Raw genomic sequence first — 27,300 nt, forward strand, 5'->3', positions numbered from 1 at the left:
ACCCTGCCTCCCTCCTTATCCTGTGTCCAGTGAACATCACCTGCGGACTTCCCCACAGATGTGTGTGCGGTGCTCAACCCTCCACACTCACCCCCCCAGCGCCCTCTCCATCTCTGCCTCATTTGTGCAGCCTCCCGCCTGGGGTCCCTACTTTTGCTTTTTTTTTTTTTTTTAATGTTGGTTTATTCCTGAGAGAGAGTGTGAGCAGAGAGAGAGGGAGACAAGAGGATCCAAAGATCTGTGCTGCCAGCAGAGAGCCTGATGCAGGGCTTGAACTCACAAACCATGAGATCATGACCTGAGCTGAAGTCAGACGTTTAACTGACTGAGCCACCCAGGCGCCCCTCTTTTCTTCTTCAGTTCACCCCTCTCCCAAGCCCAACACATACACCTGAACCACAGTGACTGTTAGGGAGGTATTGGCGGGCAGAGGGGTGGGGTGGGAGGACATGACCACCTGTTCACCCATGAGCTGGACCCAGGTGATGGGAGGCTCCTCACCCCTTCCCCTGCCCTTGGAATGTGTGTCCCACTTGCCTTTCTGGCTCCGAGAAGCTGCCCCAAGGATAGAGCCTTGAGACAATGATACAGCATTGAGACTATCTGGACTGTACATGAGATGGAACCCAGTTAAGGCCTCTATATAAACTTTTAAGATATGAGAGGCAGATGCAGCGGTCTCCTCGGCTTGTGGCCACTCAAGACAAGCCTCTAAGGGAGTTTCCTTGCCTGTTACACCTGCCAGTCACCACTCTGGAGTGGCCTGTCTCTGTCTTCGGCCTCTGTCTGACCTCCATGTACCGGGGCCAGCTTCAGATTACACCCGGGAAGCTCCAAGTTGCAACCCAGCACTGTCCTAAAACAAAAGTCCTTCCCGGTGCCCCCACCACACGCAGGCTACTGTGCAGGATCCCCGACATGATTCGGCCTCCCTCACACCTCCAAGCACCCCATGAGCCAGCCTCACGGAACTGTTGTGACCTCCGCATAATCTCACTTCTCGCAGCCTTTGTGTGCTCTCTCCTCCTTTCCTCCATACCCTTCAAGACCCGGTTCTTCAGGCCTCTTCCCCAACCCTCTCCTCCTAACCTGACGAGTTGTCCGTTTTCTGTGCCTGTTCTTGCGATTGTAGACACCAGTCTGCAATTCTTTCTCTGTGTGCCTGTCTCCTTAATCAGGTGGTTGGCTCCTCCTGGGGGGATTTGGCTCTTGCCCATCTGCGCACCCCTTGTTCCCAAGGTGGGCCTGACACATAGCAGGTGCTTTGCTGCATGGATGAAGGACTCAGCTTGGTTGGAAGGCAATGTGTATGCAAAGATCAGGGAAAGACCCACCTAGAATAGGAATGGGTAGGAAACTTAGGCCACTGTCCCCGCTGTTGGCCCTGAATCTTTCTGCCTCCCCACAAATTCTCACCCTTCCAGGGTTCCCAAGAGGAATCTATCATTATCACCAGCTACAGGGCCACCAGAGAACCCCACACTGCCTCTCTATCCTATAATATGGGGTGAAATGTGATTTCTTTTCAGCTAAGACAGGGTTACTCTTTCAACATATTTGCTTTAGAAAACTAAAGGAAGGAGCACCTGGCTGGCTCAGTTGGTGGAGCATGCAACTCTTGATCTCGGGGTTGTGAGTTTGAGCCCCATGCTGGGCATAGAGATTACTTAAAAAAAATAAAAATAAAAAATAAAATAAAATAAAATAAAATAAAATAAATAGAGCGCTTTAAAAAAAACCTTAACAAAAAACAAAACACCTAAAGGAAAACAGAAATGCAGACGCCTAGAGAAGGGGGAAGGGACGGGTTACATCACACAAATGTCTAGATCAGCAGCTACTGCAGGCAGGGCCTTTGTTGAGCTTTCCTGGGAAAGATGCCAGATGAAGAATATGGCCCGTGGCCCCAGAGGGCTGTTCCAAAGGGCAGTGGAAGTCAGCACCCACACACCCAGCTATAACATGGGTCTGGGTGAGAGCGAGGTCCAGGTACAGGCAGGGCAGAAATGCTACTACTTCCGGGATCTCTAAAGCAGACTTCCCACAACCTCCGACCTCAAGCTTGTTTGCTCAAAGCATCTCACTGAATCCCCTCTTGGTCTACATTGCAACTAGCCATCTACTGCCCCCTCTGCTCTCTCTCCCTCTCAAGCTGTCCCCTCCTGTCTTCATCTCCCTTCTGGTTAAAATCCCATCGCCCAACGTTTCACCCACTCCTTCACAGAGTCCCCAACCCCTTAGCGCCCCGCTCCTTTGAAGTTCACCCAGCTGCTTTTGCCACACCTACTGCCTCCCAGTGACCAGGTATGAGGCCAGGCCGCCTGGTGTCACCACGAATTCCTCATCACCCATCTCGACTGGTCTGCAATTCTGCTCATCGGTTACGCTGCATTTCCCCGGTCAGCTCCTGCTTTCACAGCGGGGGGGCCCCCCAAGTTCTCTCCACTCCCCTCACACCTCAGCATCACCCCCTGCAGATGGTGTGACCTCCCCTGTCAGGAGAAAACGAGGGTCATGTGGTGGGAGGCCTTCACCTTGCTCCCCTCAAATCGCTCCTCCTTCACTCCTGTCTGCGGAATGGCCCCGTCAGCCCAGCTGAGGAATCTGGACTTTGTCCTCGGGACAATGAGAAACATGGAAAGCTTTTAATTAGGGAAGTACTTTGGCCAGAATAGGATTTGGGGCCAGCTGGCTGCAGCGTAGAGCCAGGAATGGGCCTTAGGAGAAAAAGAATCAGAAGAAACGTCCAATCAGGCCCAGAAGTGCCATTGCTGCCGGCCCCTGAGGGATGAGAAGCAGCTGGCCAAGCTAGAGAGGTTGAGAAGAAAGAGTGCCGGAAAGAAGAGCAGAAGGGTCCAGAGAGGAGAGGACTTGGCTCCTGCGAGGAAACACACAGGGTTTGCGTGGCTGGAACTGGAGCATTCACTGGCAGGAGGCAGGAGGTGCAGCCGGGGAGGAGCCCCGGGCCACGCTTTCAGAGGCTCTGCACAGGCGGCACCATTTACGGTCAAGAGGGAGCCAGGGAAGGATTTGAAGCAGAGGCCAAATTGGGTTTTAGGACAGCCATTCCCCCTGCAGCACAGAGAATTAACTGGAAGAGGTAAAAACAGAGGCAGGGGAATCGGTTGGTTGATGAATGCCATCGGCAGATGCACAGTGACGGGGGCCAAAGGGCTGGCTGTTGGGACAGAGTGAAACACAACAGATTCGATGGACGTTCAGAGGGTGGGACCAACATGTCTTCGTGACTCAGGAGCTTTTTAAGATGGGAGAGGTGTGAAGGGGTGACAGAATGTTGATAGAAAGACAGGTTTAGGACACAAGGCAGAGAAGAGGCTGTTCTTAAAGTCCCTGAACTGAGAGGCAGGGAGGGTGCCTCCAGGGCACAAGATGGTGGCATTGGGCTTACGGTGCCACTTTGACAGGAGAGAAGGAAGAACGTGGACACAGGTAAGTTTGTGGGGTCTGTAGCAGGAAGTTGAGGGAGGCCCTGACCAACAGCTATTTTCTCTGTGATGCAGAGGCCATTTTAAAGAGCTGCTATGGAGAATGAGAGAGGAAGTGGAGTGATCCGGGCCTAGATAGAGGTCCGCACTGGGCAGCAGGGGAGGTAGAGAGAGGCATTTGCCACATGTTCCTCCTGGGCTCAACACATTCCAGATTCTCAGCTGTGTCACCTGGACCCCTGGATATTGGAGAACATGTTCCAGAAACTTCTGATCTGTTCCAATCTGGGTGGTCTTTACATCATATCCAGTCACATCTCCCATGAGACCTCAGGCCTTCTGGGGACACTCAGGTTTCTGGAGGAGCTTCCTCTGGGCCTCAGGGGACCAACACATGCCCCCTCATACTCAGTTTTCTGCATGCTGACAGGGGCTGCCTTCTTCACTGTTCCTCGGGACCTGAGAGGCTCCCTGGACATGGCCATGGAAGTCAGCCCCAGCGACCGGGACAGCCCAGCCAAGGATGGAACGTACCACTTCCACCCTCACGGCCTGCCCTCCCAAACCGGGAGCTTGTGCCCTAAAAATGCTCAGCTCCCATTCACTCAGGGGAGAGGGTGTCGGCCCAGGCAGGGTGGGAGCAATTCCAACCACCAAAGGTCCCCTCTCTGGATCTGTTTCATCGTTACTTTGGGGTGAGATCACGGCGTTGTTGTGAAGTGAAGCAGCCGAGTTGCAGTTAACTTGTTTGAGCGTCAACTTCTCTGTCTATAAAACGGGGGTGCCTGCCCAGCAGAGCCGTGTAAGGAAGGGCTAGAGCATCGGTGCTATTATGGCTGATTTTGTTCTTGCTGTGACTATATTCTACAGTAGCCAAGATTCTAATTCAAGGCCTTTGCTGCCCCCACCAGATCTTCTGACCTGAGTCCTGGGAAACAGACACATTCAAATCCCCAGCCCAGAGTGAATGAGGAGGGAGGAGGCTTGGCAAGCTCCTCCTTCAGGATTAAGACTGCCCCCTGCTGTAGGGAGCTAGCCCTGAGGGTACCCATAGGTTTGTAGCTAACACTTGCTGTGTTTACTTTACATACTAACATTTAATCCTTCTAACAACCATATGATGTAAGCACTATTATCATCCCCATTTTACTGAGAAGAAATTGGAGCCCTGAGACAGTAAGCAATTTGCCCAAGGTCACACAGCAAGTCAGTGAGAGCTGGGACTTGAATCCAAGTAGTCTGCTCTCAGCTCACTTTGCTGCTCTGCTGAGCTTCTGAAACGTCATGCCTGTGGCTTGTGTGAACCCATCGTTGGCCTCCATACAAGGAAGAGGGATGTGGCCTTGCTTTGGGGGCAGTGGGACAAGACAGCTGGGAAGCTGAATTGTCCTTCACAGTCAGGTCTGTCTGGGTCAGGCTCTCAGGACAGAGAAGGTGCTGGCAGCTGCTGAGGGCGCAGGACAGGGTACAGGGCTAGGAACAGAGGCAGGCTGGGGCCAGGGCCTGAAGCCAGAGGAGGGAGGACCAGAGAGAGGTCTGGCTGAGTCCCAGGTATCCCACAAAGTCTAGGATCCCTCAGCTTTGAACCTGTGGGCCCAAATCATGCTCCCTCTTTGTGCTTGGGCTCAAGCACTCAGAGCGCAGTGGAAATCACTCCTCAGAGGAATCTAAGAAGGCCTCTTAGGACAGGGTCCAAGGTCCTACTCAGGGGCCTGCTCAGCCAGGCATGATGCCCACAGTGGGTTCCTAGAAGAAGCCCTCCCTGCTGACCCTGGCTGGGTGCTGGGCTCAGGGAAAGCAAGCCCTTCCCTTGCCTGGATCCCTCAGAGGCTCTGACTCGGGTCCCAAAGAATACATGACAACGGGGACAGCTGAGCTGCTTCCAGGCCCGGAACTGCAGGCAGGACAGTGTCCGCCCCGCACCCCGCCCCCTCCCCAGGTGGGCACTGAGGGAGTGTAAAGTTTCCAGCAGCTGAGTTTCCAGCAGCTCCTCCCTTGTTCAACACATGCCCTCCACCCCTTAGTTCTGCTCCTCAACGTCCTCCTCAAGGTCTTGGGCTGGGGCAGCCTATGCTGCTGTCCCAGACACAGGAACTTGCCAGACCTGCAAGAGTCAGACTGTCTCTGGACTCAGGAACAACTGCTGGGGTTGGGAACATGGGCTCTAGGCTCTGCCACGTCCTCCACAGCTGACAAGCCCTTAGATGTCAGTGTTTCCCTGTTTAGTCCTCAGAACCTCCTCAACTCCACCCAGGCTCCTGATCTTCTTCACTCCTGGCTCTTGGTGACCCCACTGCCAACTAGTCCCAAACACACACTCTGCAGACCAGAGTCCTCCCGGGTGCACCCAGCTGTCCCCAGACTTCTCCCCCTGGAAATTGCACGTCAGGCATTGAATCCTTGTTCCCGCAAAGCCTGCCCCTCCTCAGGGTGCCCAGCCCCCCACCCAGAAACCAGGGCAGCCTCGTTGCCTCCTTTCTACTTCCCACGGCCAGCAGCCAGCAAGCCCACCAACCCTGCCTCCCTCGTGTCTCTGGAATCTCTCTGTTCCCTGCCTCAGCTTAGGCAGGTCTTATCACCTCTCTCTGGGTGTCTCCCCTCCAACCCATTGGCACAGCATCCAGAATGACTTTTCTATCATGATTACCTCACTCCCTGGCCAAAAACATCCACAGATGAGCCTCAGATGTTCTCATGTTGAAGTGCAAGCTATCTTGGCATGATGGCCCTGGCTGATCTGGTCCACCCTTCAACTTCACCACTGCCGAGGGCATCCCTTGACCCTCCACTGCAGCCCCCCTTGACCTCCTGCCTTTTTCTCGAGCTCCTCCCTGTATCAGTCCTGCCCTCACCCTCCTTCTCCGCTGGCTCTTTCCTCAGAGGCTGACGTTGCATTCAGTGAGCATGTGTGGGGTGGCCGCCTGGTTCCTGATGACTTCCCCTTGTCTGGGAATGACCTGAAACCAACAGGCAGCCTCCCCAAATCACATTTGCACTATAGAAGCCTGCTACTGGTCACAGTGGGTTGGACCAGTGGTGGATATTCGGCCCAAACTGGGCCGATGAGACTCTGTCACCGGAGTATTTGAAACTTGCCATCGAGAACTCAGGAGTCCCATGCATGGAGTGTCATTAACGCCCACAAGTGACAGAGCACAAAAGGTACCATTCCTGTCCTCAGGCTGCTAGAGCCACCTGTTTCCTGCCCTCCTGAGTCAGCTGTCCCTTCAATTCTCCTCCCATTGCTAGCAACTGAAAAGAAGCTTAACTTTGTCCCTTCTTAAAACTGCCTCCCTTGCTTGGATTATTTGGTTTTTTTGGTGTTGAGTTGTAGTTCTTTATATATTTTGGATGCCAACCCTGTATCAGATATGTCATTTGCAAATCTCTCCTCCCACTCAGGTGTCTTTTAGTTTTGCACAAGACATGAACAGACATTCGTCCGTAGAAGACCGACAGAGGGCCAATAGACACATGAAAAGATGCTCAACACCACTCATCATCAGGGAAATGCGAATCAAAACCACAATGAGATGCCACCTCACACCTGTAAGAATGGCTAAAATAAAAAACACAGGGACATCTGGATGGCTCAGTTGGTTAAGTGTCCGACTTCAGCTCATGATCTCACAGTTCGTGAGTTTGAGCCCCACATTGGGCTCGCTGTTGTCAGTGCAGAGCCTGCTTCAGATCCTCTGCCTCTCTCGCTCTCAAAATAAATTTTAAAAATTAAAAAATAAAATCAGGGCCCCTGGGTGACTCAATCAGTTAAGTGTCCGACTTTGGCTCAGGTCATGATCTCGTGGTCCGTGAGTTCGAGCCCCGTGTGGGGCTCTGTGCTGACAGCTCAGACCCTGGAGCCTGCTTCAGATTCTGTGTCTCCCTCTCTCTCTGCCTCTGCCCCACTCGTGCTCTCTCTCACTCTCTCTCTCTCAAAGAAGGAATAAACATTAAAAAATATAAAATAACAAAATAAAAAATGCAAGAAACAAGTGTTGGCAAGGATATGGAGAAAAAGGAACCCTTGTGCACTGTTGGTAGGAACGTGATATGGTGCAGCCACTATGGAGATTCCTCAAAAAGTTAAAAATAGAATTACCCTATGGTCCAGTAATTCCACTCCTGACTATTTACCCAAAGAATTTGAAAGAAGGTGTGCATCGCTATGTTTATTGCAGCATTATTTACAGTAGCCAAAACATGGAAGCAGCCCAAGTGTCCATCAATAGATGAATGGATAAGAAGATGGTATATACACACAAGGGAATATTACTCAGCCATCAAAAAGAATGAAATATTGCCATCTGCAATGACATGGATGGAGGTAGAGAGTATAATGCCAAGTGACATAAGTCAGTCACAGAAAGACAGATAGCATGTGCTTTCACTCATGTGGAATTTAAGAGAAAAATGAACAAAGGGGGAAAAAAAGGAAACCCAGAAACAGACTTTTAACTACGGATAACAAACAGATGGTTGCCAGAGGGGAGGTGGGTGGGGAGTGTGTGAAATAGGGAACGGGGATTAGGATACAACTATCAGTACATGAACACTGACTAATGCATGGAACTGTTGAATCACACACAAACAAAACAAAAAAACACAAAGCTGCCTCCCTCGTCCCAATCTCCCCAACAGCAAGGATGACCCAGCCCTCCTCCTCTTCATCCATTCTTGACCAAGTCTTCCACGGTCACCTCACTCCCTCACCTTTCATCTACTCATTCCTCAGCCTGCAGTAATTAAACAAACTTGACCAATACTTACTTAGCATCTGCCATGCGCAAGAATGAGAACACAGAATGAGGCACAGCCTGTGTCTTCAGAGAGGTCACAGTCTGTGGGGACGGGCACGGTAAGGGGTAGGTGCAAATTGCAATACAGATTAAAATAAACCGTGGCAAAAAGAATAATAAATAAAAAAGATAAATAAAATAAAATTAAAATAAAATAAAATAAAATATAAAATAAAATATAAAATAAAATAAAATAATATAAACCATGACAAGAGAATAGTAGAGAAACTCACGGGGTGTTATGAGACGGAGGGGCTCACAAAAGGCATCCCCCGGAGGAGGGGACATCCGAGCAGTTCTATCCAGCTATGAGAAGGAATGCTTTTATGCACAGGTTCCAACCCAGGAAAACTGAGAAGCAGGGACTCCTTTTTACTTTTGTTTAAAATGAAAATAGATTTATTAATACCCGTGAAAAGTATAATATACTGTAACCGTTTAGATGACTCACTTTATTGATAGGGAAAATTTTCAACAAGAAAGTTGGCACACTGCTTGGCACCTGCTAAAATGTTCTCATCGGGCTCATTTGAAATGCTGGCAGGTAGACGGGCTACAGGGAGTCGATGGACCAGGGACTTTCATCACAGTCATGGAGGATTGGCAAGAACAGAAGGGCAGTATAGGCCGGGGAGAGAGTGTGACCAAAAAGTGCATGGAGAAACACCATGTAGGAGAGAAGGAAAAACAAATAATTACTTTAGCAGGGAGTGGTGTTGGGAAAGGCAAGAAAGGGAACCAAGAGGCTGACAGAGGCCTTATTTCCCTAGCCCGGCCCTTGGTAGCTGTCCTGAGAACAGCAGGGAGTCATCGAGGGTGATTGAGCAAGAGAAAGTTTGTCACTCGAGCAGCAGCAGTGTCAGGGAAGGGAGGACTGCTCTACCCCTGGTGAGCCCTTACGCCCTAGACACCTCCGTCCCTGAGGCTCACGGTCCCCTTGTGGTATCCACTATCCTTCAGCTGTCAGGTATGGGTGGGGGGTGACCAAAGATGGGGGCTCAGAAGGAAAAGTGGTCCCTGCCGCCCTCTGTCCCCAGCCCGCCGGCCCCAGGCTGAATGTAATTGTCCTCGATGAAGCCATCGTCATCTTCTTCACCCACCTCCGGACAGACACCCTTCCCGGTCCCGGGCAGCGGGCGGTGCTGGTAGCTGGCACGGTATTTGCGGCAGAGGTGGCATTTGGCAGCAAGCGCGATGAGGAGAGAGAGGACCACAGCCCCCAGCACGACGCCCACCAGCACAGGCCATGCCCGGGCCCCAGTGCCCAGCCCAGGGGAGATGGCTGATGCCGTGGAGAGCTCTGAGGGCCCCACAGTGGCTGCAGAGAAACGGACAGCATTATGCATGGGGCCCCAGATGGGTTCCCTGGGGAGACCGAAAGGTGTGGGGACAGGGTCCTTCTCCCAACCCCCTCCCCAGCCCCCTTCCCATTCACTCACTTTGGTTTGCCTCACTCATGAAGGGGCCTGGAGACACCGGTGAGCCTCAGCTTCTGCCAGAAGAGCCGTAGCTCCAAGGAGACCCCCCAGATGCCAGGCAGCCCTGGAGCACAGAGTCCTAGAACATATACACCACGTGCGGGTGTCGTGGGAGGCCACAGGTACACATTCCAGGGCAGACTCACAGCCATGTTAGGGCGCTGCACCAACTCTGGGCACTGGACAATTAACCATAACCGATTGTGCACGCAAGAGAAGCTGAGCACCTGGAAATTGGCTGTTTGTAAGGGAAGACTGTAGGGTCCAGCTCAGAAAGCAGCTGAAACAAATAAATCAATGCCGGAACTTGCTAAGCACTACGTATGATTCAGGCACCGGGCGGGATGTCCTCACAGAACACTGTAAGGTGGGTATAAACATTATCCTCTCTCTGTAGATGAGGACTCCGAGGCCCAGAGGGGTGAACCAACTCGGACAAAAGTCCCGGGACTTGAACCCAGGTCTCTGACACCGGGGCCCAGAGCCCAATCTGCTACACTGCCTGATAGGCTGAGGTTGGGAAGATAGGACAGAGGCAGTTCTGGCTCCCAGGGGTCAGACAACAGCAATGGCTGAGAACTAATGAACAAAAGTAGAGACCACATGTGGAGGATGGTGCCTGTCCCTACCCAGGCAGGGGGCCCCTCTCCTCCTCAGGCAGGAGCCCCTGCCACCCCACCTTGACCCTCAGCTCTTCAGACACATCCCTTGTCCATCCACCTCTGCCCAGAGGGAAGCAGTTTCAGCGAGTAGCCAAATGCAGATCATCTGGATCAGGAAATTACCTAGGTAAGAACCACTAGGGCTAGGGAGGAGAACCTGAATTAAGGGAGTATCTGGAAGAAGACCATCTAGGCATGGGAATACCTGTAGGAGGAGCAGCTGAGTCAGAGGAATGTCTGGAGGAGCAACACCCGAATCTGAGGAGTACTTGGGGAAGTACCTGTCAGAGGAACAGCTAGGACTGGAGATTATTGCAGGTGGACCACCTCAATCAGAGGAGTACCTGGGGAGGAGGATCCAGGCTAGGAAAGCACCTAGGAGAGAAGCATCTGGTTTAGGGGAGTACCTGCCATATATTCTTTAATACTGATATCTTAATGATACCCTCCCTCCTCACCTCCAACCTGTCACCAAGCCCCATCAGTTCTTCCTGGAACTAAGTATCTCCGGAATGGCTCTGTCCCTCCTCTGCACCCAGCCACTGCCCCAGTCCAAGCCACCTTCATCTTGTACCTTGACTCTTACAATGCCTCCCTGCCATCCTGTCTTTCCCCACCTGTAGTCCACTCCCCAGAGTGGTGGACCTAAAGCCCAAATCTGATCCCATCACTCTCCCGCTTAAAAATCCTTCCAGAGCTCCCCAGGCCCTCGGGGCTATACGCAGATCCTTCGGCATGTTCTTCAAGGCTCCACAATCTAGCACACGGCCCTGCAGCCGATCTTGTCTTCCCCACAGTCCCCACCACCCCCCACCATGCTCCACCCACACATACCTCCCACCTCACCCACTCTCTTGTTTCCCAGACACCCCTCCTCGGTATTTTGAGTTCCCCATCCCCCAAGGCCAAATCAAACCACACCTGCCTATGAGATTGTCCCTTGACCCCTCAGATGACCCCTTCACTGGCCTACCCAGTCAACCACCCATCAGGATTGGCCAGTTACTGGATGGGCAGCTGCCTGGGGGCAAGGACAGAGCCGATTAAAATGTGCCCGGGCTCTGGCAGACAGCTTGGCGCTCAGCAGCTCAGTCTGGGTGAGAGGTGAGTATGGGCGAGCTGGAGAGTGAAGCGGGTATTAGGAGAGCTAAGGCCGCCTGGGTAACTCCGTCGGCTAAACATCCAACTCTTGATTTCAGTTCAGGTCATAATCTCTCAACAAGCTCCACGCTGACAGTGCAGAGGCTGCTTGGGATTCTCTTTCTCCCTCTCTCTCCCCCTCTCTCTCCTCCTCCCCCACCCTCAAAATAAATAAATAAACTTTTTTTTTTTTTTTTGTAAAGAAAGGCGAGCTAAAGCACTCATTCACTCATTGGATGCCTACTCTGGGCCCCACGCTAGGCACTGGATCCCCCCAAAATAAGATTTTGTTAACTGGAAGTGAATTGTATTCCCTTCGAGGTCTGTAAGATTTAACCCTACTCCTTCTCCTGCCTGCTCTGTCCCTGTGAATTCTTCCCAAGGACACGGGCTGTCACCCTACCCCCACGTCTCTTCCACCGACAAACACACACCCTCTGATCTCACAGATACACACACCCCACTCTGATTTTGTGGTTCCTTTTCTGCTCCCAGGAGCCCTCAGGAATCTGTGGGATCCCCCTCCCAGGCCCCCCAAGGTCTTCCCCTTCTGCTCCCCACCTGTAGGAACTGTGCACAGTCCTTGGATGAAGCTTCCGGCTGGGGCGGGCAGAACCAGAACAGGTGGGTGGGCCAAAGCCACCACCTGACTCACCTGGGGACGCAGCCGGCAGGCGGGGCTGAATCCGCAGGGAGGGCGGAGGGCTGGGCTGCAGGCAACGCCTCCAATCAGGACGACTAATGACACTTCACCCCAAGCTTTTGCGGTGAACCTTCTGGCGCACGCCCCACCCGCACCCCCAGCGCCGGGTGCAGAAAGTGGGGGAGGGGAGGGGTGTTGGTGCAGCTGGGATCCAGAGAGGGGTCCTGCGGGCCCTAGAACGGGCGAGCAGACACCTCAGCAGGCAACTGCCCGGGCTGACGGCCCTGATAAGCTAGTGAATTTCCCGTGACGGGTACAAAGTCCAGAGTTGGAAGAGGAAGATTTGCAGGCCTGGGAAGCTGTGGGCCGGAAGTGGAGGGGAGGAGGTGGGAATTTTTCCCTGGCAAAGCCGCGGGGACCGAGGACGCTCAAAGTTGCCTGCAAAAATGTGTGTGAGCCTGTGCAGGAGTTGAGGGGAGGATGGGGGGGGGGGCGGATACAGGGGTGTGGAGGTAAATGGGGAGTGTATCTGTGCCCTTGGGGAGTTATTGCGTGCGAGAGTGTTTACCGGGATGGAGCCGTCCAGCCTTCATCTGGATCTCAGAGGATACTGGGAGTTCAGAGAGCCCCTCTGAAGAGAGGCTCTCTGAACCTCTCCCTTTTTACTCCTCCTCCCCAGGCCTAGTGCCTCCTTGTCATTTAAGACCGAGCTCAATGGGGCACCTGGGTGGCTCAGTCGGTTAAGTGTTGGACTTCAGCTCAGGCCATGATCTCATTGTTCTGTGGGTTCGAGCGCCCCCACCCCATGTCGGGGCTCTGCGCTGACAGCTGGGAGCCTGCTTCAGATTCTGTGTCTCCTTCTCTCTCTGCCCCTCCCCAGCTCGTGTTCTGTCTCTCTCTCAAAAATAAACACTTATAAAAATTAAAAATAAAAATAAATAAATAAACCCAGCTCAAGAGTCACCTTCGTGAGCTCCCAGTCCTCCCAGACTAGCACCGCCTTCCCCCCCCCCCCCCCCCCGCAAGCCCCACCTTCTTGTCCTGAGCACCCCCTGTGCTGCCTCTTCTTTTTGTGGAGTGAAAGTGGAGCCAGGTTTTGACATCTCTGGGTTCCCTGCACCTGGCACAGGGCAGTTCTCAGTAAATATTTAAAGGAGAAAGTGTTATGAGGACGAGTTAAACCATGCAGGCACAAGAATTCACAGGGACCCACAGGGCACAGCCAGAGCAAGGGCTACAGTCAGGGGTTTGCAAGTGCAGCCTGGTAGAACGGAGCCTGGAAAGGTGAAGGTCAGTTCATGCAGGACCTTGAATATCTTAGCACGGAGTTGAAGTCCTACTGCCCTTGGCCCCTTCCGAACTCTCCTGCCTTGTCTGTTCCCTGCCCAGCTCCAGTCCGAACTCTTCTCTATTCCTAGGACCCACCGTGCCCCCAACCTCCCTAGGAACCAGTAAACACGGGGTGGGTCTGTGTCCGTCCTGTTCCTCTCCACATCCCCAATGTCTAAAAGGGCAGTAATAAATGCTTCTGAAGTGAATGAATGAGAGGAAAGTGATTATTACCCCGGATGGGGCAGTGAGGGGCCAAGGAAGGTTTGGGCTCTCGCTTTGACTTTGAATCCAGGAAATCCTAGGATCCAAAAGATAATCGTTGAACACCTACCAGTCCCCACCTGCTGGTTCTTTTTTATTTATTTATTTAATTTTTTTTTAATGTTTATTTTTGAGAGAGAGAGATCGACAGAGCACCAGCAGGGGAGGAGCAGAGGGAGAGGGAGGCACAGAATCCGAAACAGGCTCCAGGCTCTGAGCTGTCAGCACAGAGTCCCAACTCGGGCCTCAAACTCACAAACTGTGAGATCATGACCTGAGCCGAAGTCGGTCACTCGACTGACTGAGCCACCCAGGCGCCCCGCCCTTGGTTCTTTTTTAAATTGAGGTATTCGTGTAACATAACCCAATTCCCATGGAAAGCATTCACCATTTTAGTCATTTAAAGGGCACACTTCGGTGGCATTTAGTACATTCAGAATGTTGCGGAAGCACAGCTATCTAGTTGTAAAACACTCTCATCACACCAGAACGGCACCCCATTAAGCAGTCACTCCTCATTTTCCCATCCCACCAGCCTGCAGCAGCCACTAAGCTGTTTTCTGTCTCTGCGGATTTGCCTGTTCTGGGTATTCCCACAAATCCCACTTGTGCCAGATTTTTAATAAACTATTTCATTTAAACCTCATAGCTGTACTATGAGATAGATGTTAATTATCCCTTTAACAGATGATGAAAATAAGGCTCTGAGAAGGTAATTTGCGTGAAGCCCTACAGAAGGAGACAGCGTCTGCACATCCATCAGTCATATATTCAATGAATATTTATTGAACACCCATCACAGAGCCACAACCAGCCCATACAGCACACATTGCAAAATAGCAGAAGGCAACTTGCTGGATGCCCCCCGTGCATGGAGAGCAGAGAACAGGCCAGATGTCAGCGCCCACTCCCCAGCCAGGAGCTCTGATGCAGTGAACAACCTTTACAACCTTCCATGGCATCCCTGGCAACCATGTGGTAGGCTCAGTGCTAGCACTGAGGACGAAGTTCCCACCACCATTCAGCTTTCATTCTGGTTGGGAAGACAGACAATACCCACGTAAAGAAATAAATTAATTCAGATAGTGGTGAGTGCTATGAAAAGTAAAATAGCTTAGGGGCACCTGAGTGGCTCAGTCAGTTAAGCGTCCGACTTCGGCTCAGGTCATGATCTCACAGTTCGTGGGTTCAAGCCCGGTGTCAGGCTCTGTGCCGACAGCTCAGAGCCTGGAGCCTGTTTCAGATTCTGTGTCTCCCTCTCTCTCGGCCCCTCCCCTGCTCGCACTCTGTCTCTCTCTCTGTCTCAAAAATCAACATTAAAACAAAAAAAGTCAAATAGCTTCATGTGATAGGGAGCTGTAGAGGTGACTGCTACTGCACAGTAGACAGTCAGGAAAAGAGGAGACTCACTGAAGAGGGAATGTTCGAGCTGAGATCTAAGAGTGAGATGGCAACCATGCCAATATCTGGGGGAAGAGCGTTCCAGAAAGAGGGAAGAGCCAGAACAAAGCCCAAGAGGTGGGAGCCTGGCTGGCTTATTCAAGCCACGGAACAGAGGCCAGCTGGAGGGAGTGCAGTCAGTGGGGAGGAACAGAAGGAGCTGCATGAGGGGCGTGTGGGGCCAGCTCATGTGGGGCCCCATCCTTCCCTCCCTGGGTGAGAGGGGCTGACTTCTTTCACTCTATGTGAAGGAGGGACTAGAGGAGGGCAGGGTAGCAGCAGGGAGACCAGCCGGGAGGTTATTTCTATCAAGCAGGAGAGAGGCAATGTGGCGTCAGAGTAGTCGGTAGAAACGGGGAGGGTCTCCTGGGTGGCTCAGTCGGTCAAGCGTCTGACTTCAGCTCAGGTGATGGTCTCGCGGTTCATGGGTTTGAGCCCTGCCTCCTGCTCTGTATTGACAGCTCAGAGCCTGGAGCCTGCTTCGGGTTCTGTGTCTCCCTCTTCTCTCTCCACCTCTCCCCCATTCATTCTCTCTCGCTCTCTCTCTCACACACACATACACACACACACACACACACACAAACATTAAAATAATTTTTTAAATAAAAGAAATGAGAAGTGCTCAGACTCTAGACATATTCTGAAGTTGACATGATTTTTCTGACTGGATGTGAGGTTTGAGGGGTAAAAAAAAAAAAAAAAAAGGAATGAGGAATCACTCCAAAGTTTTGACCTGAGCAACTAGTAGGAGGATGGAGTTGTCATCGACTGAAATGAGACTCTGGAAGGAACAGGTTTGGGAGGGCGGTCAGGACCTCAGTGGTGGACGTGTTTGTTGTGAGACGCCCGTGACACATCCAGGTCGTGTCCTAGGTAGGCGGTACCACAAACTATCCTGAACTCAGCAGGAAGGTAAGGTCTGGACATACGTATTTCAGAACCAGCAAAATGTGGATGATTTTTAAAGTCAGTCGTCTAGATGAGATCCCCAAAGGGAAGTGTGGAAAGAGAAGAGGGCCAAGGGCTGAGCCTTGGAGCATGCAGGGAACAGAGGTCAAAGAGGGGAGCAGAAGCAAGGAAGGAGGATAGGAGTGGCCAGCATGGTAGGAGGCAGACATGGGGGGCGGGGGGGGGGGTCCTGGGAAACTGGAGAAGAAAGCATTTCAAGGGCAGGAGCTTGGTTGGCTACGGCAGATGCTGATGATAGGCCAGTTAATCTCTGGACTGAGAGCTGACTTTGAAATGGGTCATGTGGCAGTCACTGGCCACCTTGACAAGAGCAATTTCACAGCATGGTGGGGACAAAGGCCCAGCTGGGCATGATGTGTGGTGCATGAGCGATGCATGAGTGTGGGAGCAGACGAAGACAAGACAACTCCTTCAAGGAATCTTGCTGCAAAAGGAGCAGAGAAGTGGGACAGACTCTGGAGAAAGGTGTGGGATCCAGGGAGGACTTTTTTTTTTTTTTAAGGCTAGGGGCTTTTAGACCATATGTGTATGCTGATAGGAATAATCCAGGAGAGAGAGAAAATTGATGACACAGAGAGAAGGGACAATGGGAGTGAGAGTCCTTAAGGCATCAAAGGGTGTGGGGTCAAGTGTACAGGTGGAGGGTTGGGGTTGGACAGGAGCTGGGAGAGTCTCTGGGACGAAGTGAAGTGTACTGGTGAAATGATGGGAGCCTTAGGCAGTTTCCTTCTGATGGCTTCTGTTTTTCCAGAGAAACAGGAAGCAATGTCATCAGCTCAGAGTGAAGAGCGCGGGTGGCGGTGCTGGTTCCGGGGTTTGAGAGGGTGTTAATTCGTCATCCTGGGGCTCAAGGACGGAGAATTGGTCTGGCCGGGATTGGGGATTTGCCTGGCAAAACTGATAAAGTCAGAGAGGGGCAAGGGAGCCGAGCCGTAGGCAAGGGAGTGGTTGCCATGATGGCCCGTGCAATCCGGGCAGGGTAAAGAGGGAAGTGAGGACCAGGCACGGGAGGTGTGAGGAGCCCTGGAAAAGTGGGAGGACACATGGATTTTAGGAGCAATTGCTGCTGTGCCAGAGAGAGTGGGTTGAAAAAATAGGATGCGGCCAGCATGTGGCACATGGAAGTGAGGGCTGCCCAGAGGATGCCGGTCTTAATACAGATGCACCCTAGGACGTGAACCGTGGAGTGATCCTCGGGGGGGGGGGGGCACAGACCACTGGTGGTTTCACTGTTCCCTGAAGCATGTTAACTCAACCTGCTAGGCAGAGGTCTATAATAACATGCTAATAGCTCTATTAGTAAATGGAAGAGACAGGATTCGAACCCAGGTCTTCGGGCTCCAAGTCCAGCACCTTTCCAGTTATACCCCAACTAGATCCCTCTGTTCCTGTGAGTACAACTTACCATCAAGGGCTCCTTTGTAGTGACAGACAACCGTCATTTCAAAGATTTGATTGTATCTCCCAAAGGGAACTGAGGGTGCTAATAGAACAGGGAACAGATGCTGAGCAAGCAAAGAATAAGGTGTCCTGCTCCCCACCTGAACCCACTCCCTTGTGCATCTGACCCAGCCCCTCCCTGGGGCAGACCCAGGGGTCTTCGCCTTGGGATAGTTGCGGTCCCTCTTCAAGAAGCTGATGAGAGCAGGAAAGTGCTCGCAGTCACAAATGTGCTTACAGGTCTGCGTGTAGTAGGTGTTCCATAAAAGCTTGGCAGAGGGCACCGGGATGGCTCCGTGTGCTAAGCTTCTGACTCTTGATCTCAGCTCACGTCTTGATCTCAGGGTTTGAGCCCAGCCTTGAGAAGCCGACTTAAAAAAAGAAAAGAAAACAAAAACTTGTCAGGTGGATGAATAGCTGGAATTCCTGGGGGGCTCACGGGGCCTTTCCAGGTTAAGAATTGGTGTTAACCCTTCGCCCTCTGTATGCAGGAACCTGTTCTATTGTGAACAGATGGCCCCTTTAAATAGGTAGAGGACCCCTTCTTCTTGCAAGCCCCTGGAGGTGGAGTTAGCACCTCCTTAGGACCACCCTCCATTCAACCTCCACCTTTCCTGAGGCTGACCTCCTGGACATGGCCCAGCGTTCAGAGCATCCCTGAAGTAGTCCCAAGTCTCAAGTGGGGAATGGGCTTAAAGCGAAGCTCGGTGGAACAAATCCTCTGACCTGGCCATCATTAAGAAGTCACACTTCACTCAAGTAAGCTCAAAGGCTATATCCCGGCAGAACTTTCCACATCCAGAGCTGAGACCAGGGAAACACTGGAGATGGATGGGACCTTCCAAAGTTGCCTCACTTCCTCAAGGCGGACAAGCCTGTCCAGGGCCACGGTATTCCACGAAACCCTGAGGGAGAGCTTTACCAAGCTTCTTATAGCCCCAACCACACCACCCTGGAACTCCAGTATAATTACCTCGGATGGTTGCCACATCAATCCCACATCTTCTTCTTCCCAAGTCGCCAGCCCCATCTTGCCTCATTTGATATATAGAGATCATACGTGCCCAGTGTAAGGAGATAGCAGTCTGCAGCCCCCACCTCCACCCCCCGTGATCCGTTATCCCTGGAATAACCGGGTCCAGGAGGACAGAACTCAGCAGAGGACACCCCTGCCAGGGATGACATGTGGCGAGAGGTGGCAGACCAGCTGTACAGAGCGGCCCCATCTTGCTGTCCCCTCCCAGCCCCGCCTCCCCAGGCAGTCGGGGGGAGCAATCATCTCTCCCACAGTCCCGCTTTCTCATGGGGCTCTGGTAAGAAAGGGGGAGGGAGGAAAGCTGGAGCCCTCCTGAGACACCCAGGAGTACTGGGGCAGTCCCGTGTGGAAATCCTCTGGTGGCAGGTGCCACTTAAGGCTGAAAGGAGGCGTGTCGCCCCATGTTGCCCCATGTTGCTGTACCAGCGTCCCTTCCTCAGGATGGAGCTGGCAAAGCACCGATGGGCCTTCAGGGGGAAAGCGTGTCAAGAAAAGGGTGGGAGTCGGGGCCCTGCCTTCAGACGTTTCCTTGACACCCCTGTGTCACCACCAATGAATCATGCGAGCTAATGGCCTTGTGCCGTCATTACCTCTTATCCTCAAACAATATTCGAAATGAGATCGAACAAGCGGGAAGCAGCCCCATCACTGGCCCAGGCTGTGGATTCTGTGGGATGCGTGGCTGTGGCCCCTGGTGGCAGCTTTCTCTCATAAAACGTGCTTTGTAATCTAAGGAGGCGTGCTATTGTTTGAGGCAGAAGGACAACAGTCTTTTGTGTTGTGTGCTCTTGGTGCTAGGGTTTCAGGGCGAGGAGGGTGAAACCAGGTCCTGTGTACCCTCAAGGCCAGACACCCTGAGAAGTCGTGCCCGCCCATCTCTGTCGGGCCCCCTCTTGATCATAACCCAGCACAGCCCTGAATTCATTTTTCCAGAGTAAAACCCCTAATGCTTTCAGAGTACACAAGGGTTGGCTTTTCTTACATCGTTTTTAGGAGTTTGGGGGTGACACGGGCCCCCGGGAGCAGCCTCCCGGCGAATGCTGCCGGGGACTTCAACCTGCCTGCTCTCTAGTAGGACAGTCCAGCAGGCCTGGTACAGAGTTAAGCTCTCTGGCTAATGTGAAGGAGCATCCATTTCCTCGCGGGAAAAATGGGGATAACAATCAGGAAACCTACCGCAAAGGCAGAGAGCTCCTGAGAAGGCGTCAGCACCTCCACCAGCACCTGTAAATGTTTAATAACTGTTAGTCATGGTGATGGAGGTCTGTCCGTGTTCCACAGAAGGCTGCTGCTTGTGTTACTGGGCCATTTTCATTCTGACCGAGGTCAGTAAACGTCTGTTACATTTTAAGTAAGTCCTGAGCTTTGAACTGTCTGAACCCTCTGTGGGGTGTTGATTCCGGCTTCTGGCCTCATAGGGTTTCTCGGGGTAGGGGTGGGGGCCAATGGCCTTCGTGAAGCAGTTTGCATGAAAGGGACTTCATTCAAAGCCTTGTTGGATTAACTGGGGCTTCCTTTAAATAAGGGCTTGTTCTCAGAAGCTTTCTTTCTCCAACAAGGAGAAAGAATACAATGGACAGTCCTCATCACAGCTTGTCACAAACACCTGGCACATCTTTTCAGCCCAGAGTGAAAACACACACACACATTCACTTGCTAACTCCAGGAACACAGCCTCAGCCTGACATTCCAGAAGCATTTGCTGACAAACTTCCTCCCAAGTACAGTTATTTCCTGGAAGAACAGCAAAACCTGTTTTTGAATTGACAACACGGCTTCAGTTGCTGCTGAAGTTAAGTGAAGTTACTATTGTTTCCACCGATTGACCTAAAAAAAAAAAAATCTTAAAAGAATGACTTTTTTTTTTCTTTGCGTATCAACATGGAGACTGATTTATTGGTTAAGTCGATTTCAGGCAAAGACGGACTTAGGAATTGGGTGAACATGTTGCTTCTTTCAACCGAAAGAAAACTTCGTAAGTTGCTTAGGCAACATTTTACTTGGTTCTTCAAAAAGCAATTGTGACAAAGAGGAGAGAGAGATAAAGCACTTATGGAATATATAAAAACAGCAGCATTTGGGGTTGCACATAACAAAGAAATATCTTAAATACTTTTCAAAATATTCTAGGAGCCAATACACAAGGGCATGCTTCAGGAGAACGTAGGAATGCGAAGGGGAGGGCAGGGTGGAAACTACCCATTTCCTTTAACATCAGTGCAGAAAACAAAGCGACATTCAACTTCACATACTGACTTCACACAGTTTGTAGATAACAGCCTGACTTACATCCAAGAAGCAAAGATGGAACCCTCACGCTGCGTATTTTCAGAAGTAATTGCATGGACACCAGGTGATGTACCCTTGTCTGGCAGATTTCCTTGGGAGGAGTCTCTGCGACTTACGAGAAGGCCGATCGGACACTTACTCCAGTGGCCTTGATGTCAGTTTTGAGGGGCAACTTGGAAGGATTCGTCTTCTTTACCCTCTGTCGACCCACCCAGCCCTAAATTTCACGAATAGTGTTTTGTGTGTAATTTGCATAACAATCTCACCCAGATGGGTCTCCATCCCACCACCTTTTCTGCAAGAAGACTGTGGAACGTGTCTACATAGAAAATGAAGTCGAATTCATAGGCGTTTTCAAAGGAGCCTGTCAGATGTTTCTGCAAATACATGCAATCTAAAACCCTTAGTGCAGGTTAAGAAGCCACGTGGAACACCATGGAAGACCATGGAAGGGGCTTAAATCAGCGTGTTGTCTCAATGACCTGTTAAGGGAGGTGGTGGACCTTGGAGAGTTGGGCTTTTCTGTCCCTCTTGAACATGAGGGTCACTTGGACAATGGTGGGCCCAACTCCTTGGGATGACCGCAGGAAATGGGACCTTAACTTTCCTAAAATAAAAGTCAAGAAAAGAATGCTTTGGTTGGTTTACAGCTGAGCACTGCCTCTAATGTGGTACTTAATACCACAACCAGACATTCATGCTCCTCAGTTGTCTCATGTATAGTAGAATGCTTTTCGCCTTTTTTTCAAATTGAGGAAATAAATATGAAGAGCTGGATTCCTTTATGTCACGTGAATTTTACTTTATTCTCAAATAGGCAATGTGGATCGGAGATCAGAAAAATGGAAAAGGCAGACGGTGATGATGCTTGCTCCCAGCCCCCTGCTCCCAACTACCTCATTCTGCTCACCCCAAGTACTTACTTTTATGAATTTCTGGGATGTCCTTCCAGTTTCTTTATGCAAATACAAGCACTATGAATATGCACACTTATTTTCTCCTCTCGTACGCGAAAGCCAACATATTGCACACACTGTTTGGCGTCTTATTTTTTTTCACTAGTGTGTTGTGGAGAGCCTCATATAGACTTAAAGTTTCTTCAACCATTTTTATAGCCACAGAATATTCCATCATATGGCTTCCTCAAAATCTATCGGCCCAGTCCCATGCTGACTGACACTTGGGTGTTTGCCGATCTTCTGCCGTTACATACAGCGCTGTAAGGATTAGATCCCAAGAATGGGTGTCGGAGAGTCAACGTGTTTGGGATTTTGACAGATATTTCCAAATTGCCCTCCGTGGGAGCTATTCCAACGTGTATTGTATGTGAGCATACCTACTTCCCCACAGCCTTGTCAAGATTGTTTTTGCCAAACTGATGGATGAAAACGGTACTTAGAAGAGTTTTACTTTGAATTATTCTTTTTACAAGTAAGGCTGAGCACATTTTTATATTTTAAAGGGCCATTTGTATTTAATTTTCTATAAACTTTTCATAATCATGAAATTGTGAGTTAACATATTATCTTTTTTTATAGTCCTTGCCCATTTAGCTATTGGATTTTATGTGTTTTTGATTTCTAATCTGCAATGTGAATTACAAATATTTTTGATATTTGCCTCCTTTTTTTTTATTTTGCCTTTCAGGTTTTTCTTATATACAGTAAATTTGATTAATCTTTTAAGGTCTGTGGATTTTGAGGCTTAGTTAGAAAGGTTGCCCAATCCAAAGTCAGAAGGGAATCCACCCACATTTTCTTCTAATTCTTTTGTGGGCTTGAATTTTAACATTTAAATCTTAGACTATTTGGAGTTTGTCTTGATATATGATGTATAGATCCAACTTCATTTTTTTACAGACAGCTACCATTTGTTGCAACACCCATTATTAGAAAGGCCAACTTTTCCCACCGATTTGAAATACCACTTTTTAATCTATGCTAAGTTCCTGTATGTATTTGGGTCGATTTCTGGATTTTCTCTTCCATTGGTCTGTTTGTGTCCCAGTTCCATGTTATTTTAATTACTAATTTTAATTTACTTTTGTATGTAATATGTTTTCCATCCCGGCAAATATTGCTGTGAAGTAAACCACCCCAAAACTTGGTCATTCCAAATAAAATTGTTGTATTATATCTCCCAGTCTCTGTAAGTCAGGAATTGAGGAAAGTCACAGCTGGATGGTTTATGAGACAGTTAGGTTACCAGACAGTAACTACAAGTAGGAAAGTGTTAGAGGAGAGAAGCTGGAGCAGCTAGGGGCTGGCCAGCCATCTCTTTCTCATCAGGTGACTTCAAGGTTTCTGTACGCGGACTCTCTACAGGAGCTGGTTTGGGCTTCCTCACAGCATGGTGGCTTCAGAGAAGCGGGAAGGTTTACATGGCAGCTCAGAGTGACAGTGCAAGTGCTCCCAGGAACTAGAAGCTGTCTAGTCTTTCTGACCCAGGCAGCATCCCATCCTCTGCGTTTGTCTTACTGCCGATGACTCCATCCCCTCCAAGGCCAAGAAGAGGAAACATGACCCCACCTCCCCCAGGAGGGCAAATGTCAAGGTCACATTGTAAGAAAAACACGTGGGGTAGGAGATACCGCTGCTGCCAGTGTGGGAGAATACAACCTGCCACGTGTTCTGATTGGGCTGGAACACCCTTCATTGGTCTTCGGTTTCAGTTTTCCTGACTGTTCTTACCAGGAGAAGTCTTTCAAGTAGGCTTCTTACAAATCTGACACTTGAGGTGAATTCACTGATAATCGTGGGTTAACCTTTTATCTTTCTCATAAAGTGCATTTGGTTCTCGTTATGGACAATCTCTCACTATCAGATGTGATTCGTTTCTGAAAAATAGGCTTTTAACAAATCAAGCAATAGGGATGAATGTTGGGTTTGGCAGGGGAGGGGGTGGTTCTGAGACAAAAAGCACTGCCCCCACCCATGTAGTAATGGATTCGAGTTGGAGACATCCTATGAACTCACGTTTAGCTTAATATAAATACAAATCGTTAAATATAGAAATACTTATAGATATGTGTATATGCACAAGTTGGTATAAACACACAGACTTCCTTGCTCTGTTGGCTGAGAGGGTCTAGCAGCAATATCCCAGGAGCAATGAGCATACCTGGTGCCCAGCTTTTGGTTTCTAAAGTCATTCTCAAGTAAAAGAAAGCACAGCTCCTCAGAAATGGCTGATACCAGGGGCACCCGGGTGGCTCAGTCTGTTGAGCATCTGACTCGGGCTCAGGTCATGATCTCAGGTTTTGTGAGTTCGAGCCCCACGTCGGGCTCTGTGCTGACAGCTCAGAGCCTGGAGCCTGCTTTGGATTTTCTGTCTCCCTCTCTCTCTGCCCCTCCCCTGCTTGTGCTCGCTGTCTCTCAAAAATAAATAAACATAGACCACAATGAAGCTGAACATCTCTTTCCCAGCCACTGGCTGCCAGAAACTCATTGAAGTGGACCATGAACGCAAACTTCGTAACTTTTGTGGTACGAATGGCCACAGAAGTTGCTGCTGATGCTGTAGGGGAAGAATGGAAGGGTTACGTGGTCCGAATCAGTGGTGGCAATGACAAACAAGGCTTCCCCATGAAGCAGGGTGTCTTGACCCATGGCCCTGTCTGCCTACTGCTGAGTAAGGGGCATTCCTGCTACCGACCATGGAAGACTGGAGAAAGAAAGCGCAAATCTGCTCGGGGTTGCATCATGGATGCCAATCTCAGTGTTCTCAACTTGGTCATCGTGAAAAAAGGGGAGAAGGATATTCCTGGACTCACTGATACCACCGTGCCTCATCGCCTGGGGCCCAAGAGAGCTAGCAGAATCCGCAAGCTTGTCAGTCTCTCGAAGGAAGATGATATCCGCCAGTATGTTGTGAGAAAGCCCCTAAACAAAGAAGGTAAGAAACCTTGAACCAAAGCACCCAAAGCATCTTGTTACGCCACGTGTCCTCCAACACAAACTTCGTCGGCGCATTGCTTTGAAGAAGCAGCGCACGAAGAAAAACAAGGAAGAGGCTCAGAAGATGCTAAGCTTTTGGCCAGAATGAAGGAGGCCAAAGAAAAGCGCCAGGGACAGATTGCCAAGAGACGGAGGCTGTCTTCTCTGACAGCCTCTACCTCAAAGTCTGAGTCCAGTCAAAAATGAGACTGTTGTAAGAGGAACAAATAAATAAGATCAGACATCAAACCACCTTTATTGCTTTTCTTCATTCAGAAGAAACAGACAAATGGAGAGAAACTCCGGTCACAGGAAAGGGAGTATTGTCCATCTGATGGCGTATGAAGCGTGCGGGAGATCCCGTCAAGTGGAGGGGCTGAGACCACACCGGGACAGTGGTAGAGATGGCCAGGATGGCGTTCTGGGGGGCGAGGGGGGGGAATGGGAGGATAGGTCAGGAAAGGATTCTGAGCAGAATGTCCGTTGCTTTTTCAGTGAGTCATGGAACAACTTGGGGGAAATAAAGGACAGACTATTAAATAAATAAATAAATAAATAAATGCCCAGACAAAGAAGTGGAAGGGAAGAGAGACATATCTCCCTTTCAGAAGAATTCTGAATACTTTATGTAAAGTCTCAAGAAGAAGGAGCAGAAGTCCCCCCTCCTTAAGTGTGGGCTGTATATAGTGACTTCGGAGAGGACAGTGCAGAAAGGTGGGAAAAGAAGTGACAATTCAACGGGACAACCTGACAAATAGCACCTCAGCTAGGTGCTCGGAGTCAATATCAACAGTGATAAATCTGTAACCCCAGCCAACTTGGGAGAAAAAAATCAGACAGATTCCCATAGAGGGACATCCTGCAAAATACTTGACCAGTACTGATCAAAATTATCAAGGTCATCAAAAACAGGAAGCCAGAAAAACAGTCACACCAAGAAGAGCCTAAGGAGTCAGGGTAACTAAATGTAATGTGGTATCGTGGATGGAATGCTGGAACAGAAAAAAGGCCTAAACTAAATCTAATAAACTATGGACTTTGATTAATAACAATGTATCGATATTGGCTCATTACTTATGGTAAATATATCATACTAATGTAAGATGTTAATAGTAGGGGAGAAACTAAGTGTGGCATACATGGGAACTCTGTACTATCCTCTCCATTTTTCTGTAAATCTAACATGGTTTTTTTTTTCAACGTTTTTTTTGTTTTTTTTGTTTTTTTTTTTTTTTTTTATTTTTGGGACAGAGAGAGACATAGCATGAACGGGGTAGGGGCAGAGAGAGAGGGAGACACAGAATCGGAAACAGGCTCCAGGCTCTGAGCCATCAGCCCAGAGCCTGATGCGGGGCTCGAACTCACGGACCGTGAGATCGTGACCTGGCTGAAGTCGGACGCCCAACCGACTGCGCCACCCAGGCGCCCCAATCTAACATGGTTTTAAGAAGTACAATTCATTCAAACAAACAAAGCACTGCCTCCTCCAGCTCGGGAGAACAAGAGTCACGAGAGCCTTTGGGCTGCGGTTATAGGCAGTGTCAGCATTTCCCATAGTTCTGAGGCTGAGGAAGCCCAGCCAGGTGCCACCAGCCCCATCCCTGACTTCTTCACAGGGTCAAGGTGAAAGGTCAGGTAGTCTCTTGATTTAAACCTAAGATGAGGGAAAAGGATATTTTCCCCAAGACCACCACCATCTGAAGTACAATCTAAGTGGGACCTTGACCAGCCAGCCAGCCCTCGTCCCTAAGACTAAGCTCCCACCCAGCCTCCTGCCCACTACCCAACGTGGTCTACTGCTCCCTATTTTTCCCCACTTCCTCCCCTTCCCTGCCCCACCCCCACGACCTCCATTCACAGAAGAGAATGGAAGACGGGAGATGGACCAACTTGGAGAAAAGCAGTCCCCAGCCCCAAATAAGCAAATACAGCAGGTCTCCCATGGTCTGGAGTCCTCTGAGCACCATGGGGTCAAGTAGGACGCTCATTGGTCATACTTGGCCAAGGAGACCAACATGGCCAACTCAACCCCCATCATTTGGAGGAGGTCTGTCCTTCCCATCACACCCCAAGAGAACTTTGAACCGCTGTGTAAGAAGGACAGAATTCCATCTTGAAATAGTTTAAGACTCTTGATGTCTTACAGTCAAGACAGAGGTGGTACACAAATCAGGAAGGACTGTGTTGGAAACGCCCAGTGCAGAGTCTTTATATGTCTGTTTTATGTAAAGATACAGTATGTTCTGAACAGTGAGGGGAAAAAAAGGAGCATATCTTTACAGGTGACCCTTCCATACCCCTGTTGGACTTCCTTCTATCTTGTGGCCCTCACTTCCTTGCCACTCACACAGTCACACTATAGACGCTGTCATACCCCAGAAATGCTATAATCAAAACAAATTCGGACCTCGGCTCTGACCCCAGCCACCTATC

General features: G+C 50.2%; 1 protein-coding gene, 1 long non-coding RNA gene and 1 pseudogene across 5 annotated transcripts; 1 reads left to right on the forward strand and 2 right to left on the reverse strand.

Annotated features, from left to right (window-relative positions):
- Positions 1 to 8,668: 8,668 nt before the first annotated feature.
- Positions 8,669 to 12,545, reverse strand: CC1H1orf210 (chromosome C1 C1orf210 homolog). Of its 4 annotated transcripts, none has more exons than XM_019836834.3 (4): positions 12,178 to 12,545; positions 10,588 to 10,757; positions 9,682 to 9,799; positions 8,669 to 9,560 (listed from the first exon to the last, which is right to left on the reverse strand). In XM_019836834.3, exons 3-4 carry the CDS (start codon positions 9,698 to 9,700, stop codon positions 9,241 to 9,243), a joined length of 339 nt encoding a protein of 112 aa, XP_019692393.2. In that variant the 5' UTR covers positions 9,701 to 9,799; positions 10,588 to 10,757; positions 12,178 to 12,545; the 3' UTR covers positions 8,669 to 9,240. The 4 variants fall into 4 exon arrangements, with proteins under 4 accessions (XP_019692393.2, XP_019692394.2, XP_003990037.3 ...); XM_019836835.3 differs by having other exon boundaries at positions 12,084 to 12,545; XM_003989988.6 differs by having other exon boundaries at positions 10,664 to 10,757; positions 12,178 to 12,544.
- Positions 12,546 to 14,521: 1,976 nt separating this feature from the next.
- LOC109503093 lies at positions 14,522 to 17,992 on the reverse strand. The gene is made up of 3 exons (XR_002745003.2): positions 17,846 to 17,992; positions 17,573 to 17,650; positions 14,522 to 14,791 (listed from the first exon to the last, which is right to left on the reverse strand). It is a non-coding gene; the product is annotated as an uncharacterized LOC109503093 (long non-coding RNA).
- Positions 17,993 to 24,332: 6,340 nt separating this feature from the next.
- Positions 24,333 to 25,116, forward strand: LOC101096747 (annotated as a pseudogene).
- The last annotated feature ends 2,184 nt before the right edge of the window (positions 25,117 to 27,300 follow it).

This window comes from Felis catus, chromosome C1, assembly GCF_018350175.1.
Source record: "Felis catus isolate Fca126 chromosome C1, F.catus_Fca126_mat1.0, whole genome shotgun sequence".
Lineage (NCBI taxonomy): Eukaryota > Metazoa > Chordata > Mammalia > Carnivora > Felidae > Felis > Felis catus.